The sequence below is a fragment of the Euleptes europaea genome, chromosome 11, assembly GCF_029931775.1.
Source record: "Euleptes europaea isolate rEulEur1 chromosome 11, rEulEur1.hap1, whole genome shotgun sequence".
Taxonomy (NCBI): domain Eukaryota; kingdom Metazoa; phylum Chordata; class Lepidosauria; order Squamata; family Sphaerodactylidae; genus Euleptes; species Euleptes europaea.
In genome coordinates, this window is record NC_079322.1 from 65,788,758 (window position 1) to 65,795,973 (window position 7,216).

General features: G+C 51.5%; 1 protein-coding gene across 1 annotated transcript in view; it reads right to left on the reverse strand.

The window, feature by feature from the left end:
* Window positions 1-3,988, reverse strand: part of PFKP (phosphofructokinase, platelet) — a 63,150-nt gene extending 59,162 nt beyond the window's left edge. The window contains exon 1 of the mRNA XM_056858017.1: window positions 3,904-3,988. Coding sequence (XP_056713995.1) covers window positions 3,904-3,985 — 82 coding nt within the window. The 5' untranslated portion in view covers window positions 3,986-3,988. The remainder of the gene's footprint in view (window positions 1-3,903) is intronic.
* Between the last annotated feature and the right edge of the window lie 3,228 nt (window positions 3,989-7,216).

Below are 7,216 nucleotides of genomic sequence, written 5' to 3' on the forward strand. Positions count from 1 at the left end.
GGGAAAAACCCGGGGCAAGGCGCGCACGCCTCTCGTTTCCCTTCCAGCAGAAATGACGCACGGAGGCAGCAGCCGCAGCGACTCGCCGCGCATCACGTCCGCACGGGAGGCGGAGCCGGCCGGACACGACGCCCAGGAGGCCGGGGATGGGAGGCCGCAGATGCTGCGCTGCGCTCCTTGATGAGCGTACGCTTTACGACTTCTGCGTAAAGGCGCTTAGGAGCGCGTCTCCCTGTGTTACGGAGACGGAGCTCGGCGGCCTCCGAGCGCTGCCCACGCAAGCGACGTGCGTCGCTTCCCCGCCGGCCGTCTCCGCGAGCTCGCTGCTGCTTGGCCTCGCGCGACCTCTGCTCGCACGCCAGCAGCCAATCCGCTCTCTTTAACCCCTTTCCTCTGAAGGGGCTTCACGAGGGTGGGTTTTTTTTTTTGTGTAATTTTTTTTATTTTTATAATATAGAACAATACAAACAAATACAATAATAACAAAAACATAAAAAGAAAGAGGGCATCTTGGCCATCTTCTGGCCATGGAGTGGGGGGTCACTGGGGGTGTGGGGGGGAGGAGGTAGTTGTGAGTTTCCTGCATTGTGCAGGGGGTTGGACTAGATGACCCTGGGGTTCCCTTCCAACTTTATGATTCTAAAGCCTTGCGCTCTAATGAAACTTGGCCGGGTTGCAAATCCCGGACTAACAGGTGCACCCGCGGCTGTTCCGGGGAAAGGGCAAGAGGGGGAGTCGGCTCTCGCCTGCATAGAAGTTGAGCGCCTGGAAACCCGGAAAGTGCCATGGGCCGACCCGTTTGGCATCCCAGCCTACTAGTCGCAACTATTGGGGCCAAGAATGCCTAAAAAGCACAAAAGAAATCCTGGCTGCTGTTGGATAAGGGTTCGGGATGCCAGCCTCCAGGGGTGGACCTGTAGATCACCTGGAATTACAGCTCATCTGCGGACTGCTGAGATCAGTTCCCCTGGAGAAAAATGGATGCCTTGGAGGGTGGACTCTATGGCATTGTACCCCACTGAGGCTCCTGTCCTCCCCAGGCTCCATCCCCAAATCTCCAGGAGTTTTCCAACTTGGATCTGGCAACCATACACCCCGTTTCCTGCCAGTGGTTGGGGGTGGGGGGCACCTGGTAACCCTAATAGAGATGCCTGAATTCCAAGCAAGCTTTTTCTTGATTCCTTATTACTCCATTAAAAGTACCTATTGGAGATCACTTAACCATTGTCACAAAGACTCCAGAAGTGAATTTTAATCTGCTACAGCCAGCCCCACCCCCCAAAAAGAGTGTAATGCTCAGTGTGGTGTTGTGGTTAAGAGTGTCAGACTAGTCTCTGGAAGACCCAGGTTCGAATACCCACTGGTTCCATGGAAGCATGCAGGGTGACCTTGGGCCAGTCATATGCTCTCGGCCTAACCTTCCTCACAGGGTTGCTGTGAGGATAAAATGGAGGAGAGGAGAATGATGTAAACTGCTTTGGGTCCACCTTGGGGATAAAGGTAGGGTACAAATTAATTAAATAAAAATTAAAGCCTGACTGGTTTATTGTGGCATAAACTTTGCCAGATGAGTACATCAGACGCAACTTTAAGAAGCCACAAATTCATTTTGACTTATTGGACACTTTGAAATTGATTTTGTTCACCTGGAGGCTCCAGGTATGTATGCAGGTTGTTCTGATTTGCAGACCCAAAAGGGAGACAATTACTCTGGATTAATTAGTCCAGGCTGAAACTGTGATTTGGTATGTGCTAGTTTGTTTCTCTTTTGCAAAGCCCCCTTGCCCCCTCAAGACTTTCCTGGATTATTTTAAGCATACGGGACTTTTCTGGAGTAAGTAGTTTATGTCCTGGCACCTTTAGCAATTGATGGGTGCCTGGGACAGCTCATGTTTGGCATCCTGGGTCCATTTTTTAAATGTCCTAAAATGAAGGGGAAGATGTTGGATCTCAGGGTGGCGGAACTCAGGCGGCTCGGTTTTCTCTTTCCTCCATTAGCATGCCGCCCCACCGCTTCCTTGGTTACATGCTTTCAGCCAAACCACACAACGGATGCCTCGGCCATCTCCCTCTCCCGCTGTTTACCCCTGGGAGAGAGGCTTAGAGTGATAACACAGCCCCCAGGGAGCTCTTGATACTCGGTCCTCTTGGAAGAAGGTCACCCGTTTGGGAATGTGAGGGGAGGAGGGAGCGCTTTCCAGCCTGCCTCCAGCCAAGCACGTTTGCAGCTCAGGCACTGGGTGAGCCAGAAATCCCAGAGCTGCGTCCCCCTTCCCTTTTCCAAGTTCTTCACAGATGCAATCCATACCTCCTGGCGCTACTGCACCCCCTCCCCCCCCCCAAGCATGCTTCCGCCTGTCAGCCCTCATGCTCCCAAAGGGTTAAACCTTCTAGACTTCTTCCTGCCTGCCTGCAGTTTCCCATGGGCTTTTTTTATTTTATTTTTTTGGTGTCCAGCCATTCTATTTATGCTGCCATGAGCTCCATGCGGACTCCATGAATTCCATGTTTCACATGCACGAGTTCATAATCATCTTTTTTTTGTGGGGGGCCTATACCTGTGGCTCAGTTTGTAGAGCCTCTGCGCGGTGTGCAGAAGGTCCCAGGTTCAATCCCCGACATCTCCAGGCAAGTAGGTGATGTGAATAGACCTCTGCCTGAGACCCTGGAGAACCACTGCCGGTGAGACAGCAAGGTAGACTTCCCCTGACTATGGAAGATCCACCGAGCAGACGATACTGACTTTGATGGACCGAGGGTCCTGATTCGGTATAAGGCAGCTTCATGTGTTCAAAGGCGGAATAAAAACATCGGCCATTTATGCCTGGGAGATTTTGCCTTGGATTTGCCGCTCTCAAGATGCCCATTTTCCCCATCTGAATTCTCAAAACTCTGCATGGGGGGTTATTTTTGAGTTTTAGCAGTTTGGACGGGGGGGGGGGGGGAACTGCATCGAGAGAGTGGCAAATCCAAGGCAAAACCTCCCAGGCATAAATGGCCACAGTGAACTAACCCCCCACTCCGCACTCCTCAATCCACAGGGGCAACTCTCTTGTATCCCTTCCCACCAGCCCCACCCAGATCGGGAGCGCAATTCGGATCCGCCGCACGTTCCCGTGTAGACAGCATCCTGTGTGTGTGTTAAGTGCCATCAAGTTGCTTCTGACTCACGGCGACCCTATGAATGAAAGTCCTCCAAAATTTCCTATCTTTGACAGCCCTGCTCAGATCCTGCAAATTGAAGGCCGTGGCTTCCTTTATTGAGTCAATCCATCTCTTGTTGGATCTTTCTCTTTTCCTGCTGCCCTCAACTTTTCCTAGCACGACTGTCTTTTCCAGTGACTCTTGTCGTCTCATGACGTGACCAAAATACGACAGCCGCAGTTTAGTCATTTTAGCTTCTAGGGTCAGTTCGGGCTTGATTTGATCTAGAACCCACTGATTTGTTTTTTTGGCAGTCCACGGAATCTGCAACACTCTCCTCCAACACCACATTTCAAAGGAATCTATTTTCTTCCTATCAGCTTTCTTCACTGTCCAGCTTTCACACCCATAGATAGTACTAGGGAATGCGATGGCATGAATTAATCTAGTCTTGGTGGCCAGTGACACATCCTTACACTTCAAAATCTTTTCTAGCTCCTTCAAGGCTGCCCTTCCCAGCCTCAATCTCCTTCTGATTTCTTGGCTGCTGTCTCCCTTTTGGTTGATGGTGGAGCCAAGGAGCCAAGACAGCATCCTACCTCCCCCACCCACCCCCCAACGTACACACCCGGACTCCCGTTTCAATCCGCCCCACACCGCCCCCTAGAGGCGTCTCGCCTTCAGATGCATTCCCCCCCCCCGTCCCCAAGGCTGGGCACGGATCCCGCTCCTCGCCCCGGGGTGGGAAGGGCGGCTTACCTTGCGCATCGCCGCCGCTGGTCAAGACCCCGATGGCCTTCCCGGCCCCCGACAGGTTCTCGAAGAACTTCTTGTCCGGCATGGTGTAGCGAGCGAAGCGGTGGTCCCGGGAACCCGCCGGCTCCTCCTTGGCCGAGGAAGGGCGCGGACTGCCCGGCTGCTGCTTGGCCGGAGGCGGGCTCCGCGCTGGGGGGAGAACGGCAAGCTTGGGGTCTGGCTTTGCGGAGCGCGATCGGGGGAGCTGCTCTCCGTCGGGGGCTGGCGGGGATCGAACCTGCGACGGGGGCGCGAGTCCCGGCCCTCCCACCCGAGCGACCACGGGCTCCCCTTCCGCAGCCGCGCCAGCCTCGCTCCCCTCCCGGTGACAGGCAGCTCAGTCCGCGCGAAGCCGCCTTGGCCCCGCCCCTTCCTTGAGCCAACCGCGGCTCCGCGCTCTGACGGGCGGGCGGGGAGAGCCAATGAGCAGAAGGGAAAGCGGCCCGGGTTGGGGCTGGGGAGCTTGCGGGGCCTGGGCTGCGGCGGGGATGCTGGACCGGGCGGGGATGCTGGACCGGCAAGGGGAAAGGGAAGATGCTTCGGGGAGAGACTGTGGCTCAGGGATTAGAGCCTCTGCTTGGCAGGCAGAAGGTCCCAGGTTCAATCCCCGGCATCTCCAGTTCAAGGGACCAGGCAAGTAGGGGATGGGAAAGACCCCTGCCTGAGATCCTGGAGAGCCGCTGCCGGTCTGAGTAGACGATACCGACTTGGATGGACCAAGGGTCTGATTCAGTAGAAGGCAGCTTCATGGGTTCATGCTCAGGGAGAGAGGGAGAAAGAAAAGGGAAAGAAAAGAGAATTTATGCCTGGGAGGTTTGGCCCAAGGTCACCCAGCTGGCTTCATGAGGAGGAGTGGGGAATCAAACCCGGTTCTCCAGATTAGAGTCCACCACTGCAAAACACTGCTCTTAACTACTACATGCTGGCCAATTGGCTCAGAAGTTCACCCCACTGAGTTTGGGGGCTTACTCCCAAGTAAGGGTGCACAGGATTGCAGGTGGAAGCGGATCGGGTCCCCCCTCCCCAATATTTGAAATGAAATTATTATAGAGGGATTTTAGAGGACACGCTTGGTTTCTTGGTAGGGTTTTGGTAAGCTATATTAATTTTATTTCTTGAAAACAGTTTAAAGCCACCTTTCCATGTAATTTAGGGTCCCCGGGATGATGCCTATGAGAATGAAAATTAGTATCGGGCCCATCCCTAAGTTGTACCCAATGCTACTTAATTGGAATCAGTCTGAAAGTGAATGCGGAAGGGTGGGCGATAGCATCGCGGTTAGCCGGACAACTTGGTCTACTGTGCTTTTAGTAGAGATCTGAGATGTAGAAATTAGCAGCTGGACATTTTCATGTCACGGGGCTAAACATGAATACCTCCTAGTTGCTAACGCTCAAATAAATGTTTTTATTGCATTGCTTTGTTTTGCAATATTGACCTTGCCAACGTGGCTCCATAAATGAGGGGGGCACTGCAGAAAAGGCCATGCTCTCGGTTGTCATCACTCCAGCCTTTGACAAAGCTTTCGGTAGGCCCGTAGCAATGGCTAGCTAGTAAGTATGTTGCCACATATTGATCCAAATGGAATTTCTAAACAGTTTTCAAAAAATCCCCCCTTAAAGGATGTGTCAGGAGTCCTGCCTGGATGTTTCCAAAGCACGTAGTGCTGTAGCTAGGCCACTGTTTTTTAGCTGCAGTTGGTAAATCAGTTTCCGGGGATAAAATGCACTTCTGGCAATGACTACTACCAGTAGTTTCAGCCCTAGGTCTAGACGGCTCTGCAAATTATTCATGTGATCCTTCAGAGGGATTGTGATCCTATCCAGAATAGGGGCCCACCACCTTCCAGATCAATTCCTGCCATAAACATTTCTTATCATGTATAGGTTGTGAAAAGGGCAAGTACAAGGACCGGTTTAAAAATTGGCAATCCTATCCAAATTGGGCCTTGCAGTCAGAAAACACCATGTAACCTGAACTGCCTCACAGTAGCGGTGGTTCTACGTGCAGCTATCAGATGGATGGGGCATAATACTGTTTAAGTTAATCTAGTTACATCCTACTTGGATCATGTGCAAAACGGGAAATGCAAGGCTGTGTGGCAAAATCCCCTCCATCACTCTCACACAAATACCAGTTCAGGAAGAGCTCATGTCCCCGAGAATGAATTATCATTCTTACTGATTATCATTACTGATCATCATTGTATTGACCTTTGGCTTACAGTTCCAGTACACCTTCTAAATATTTCTTTATCGATCTGGTAGGCAAAGATGTTTATAAGTTTTAAAAAAGAAACATCCGTGAGGACGTTAATTCACTATGACATTATTTCACTGGAAAAGTGATGACGACTTAATTATGTCATTCCTACTACATATCTAGCGAGGGATGAGATAAACAGATGTAGTGAAAAACATCCAGACAGCCAACTCCTGTTTGTGTTTATTTTAAGCCAAACAACGCTTTGCACAGGAGATCTGTGATCTAATTTCCCAAATTCTGACTTCAAAGTTGACTTCAAATTCTGTCTTCAAAGGGTGCATGGAGGGAATTAAGTGTATAACATACCCCTCAAAAGAGGGGGGGGGCAAGAGAAAAGAGAACATACCTGGCACTTTGGAAGCCATATTTCAAACGTCGATTGTCAATGTTTTTCTCGATGTGTGGTTATCCTTACACCCTGTGGATATCTAAGAGGAATGATAGACATGTTAGATACGATTAGGGTTGCCAGGTCCCTCTTCGCCACCAGTGGGAGATTTGGGGGCAGAGCCTGAGGAGGGTGAAGTTCGAGAAGGGGAGGGACTTCAATGCCATAGAGTCCAATTGCCAAAGCGGCCATTTTCTTCAGGTGAACTGATCTCTATCGCCTGGAGATCAGTTGTAACAGCAGGAGCTGCTCTCCAGCTAGTACCTGGCGGTCGGCAACTCTAGATACGATGGGTTGTATCTCTGTCCACTCAGCTAAGGCAAGTGTGTTTCATTGGCCGAAGTCACATTGTCAGTCAGTCATTATACCCCACTGAGATCCCTTACTTCCTAGGGTTGCCAACCTCCAGGTAGTAGCTGGAGACGTCCTGCTGTTACAACTTATCACCAGCCAATAGAGATCAGTTCACCTGGAGAAAATGGCCGCTTTGGCAATTGGACTCTATGGCATTGAAGTCCCTCCCCAAACCCTGCCCTCCCCAAACCCTGCCCTCCTCAGGTACTGCCCCCCAAAGCTCCCGCCGGTGGCAAAGAGGGACCTGGCAACCCTATCCCTTCCCCAACC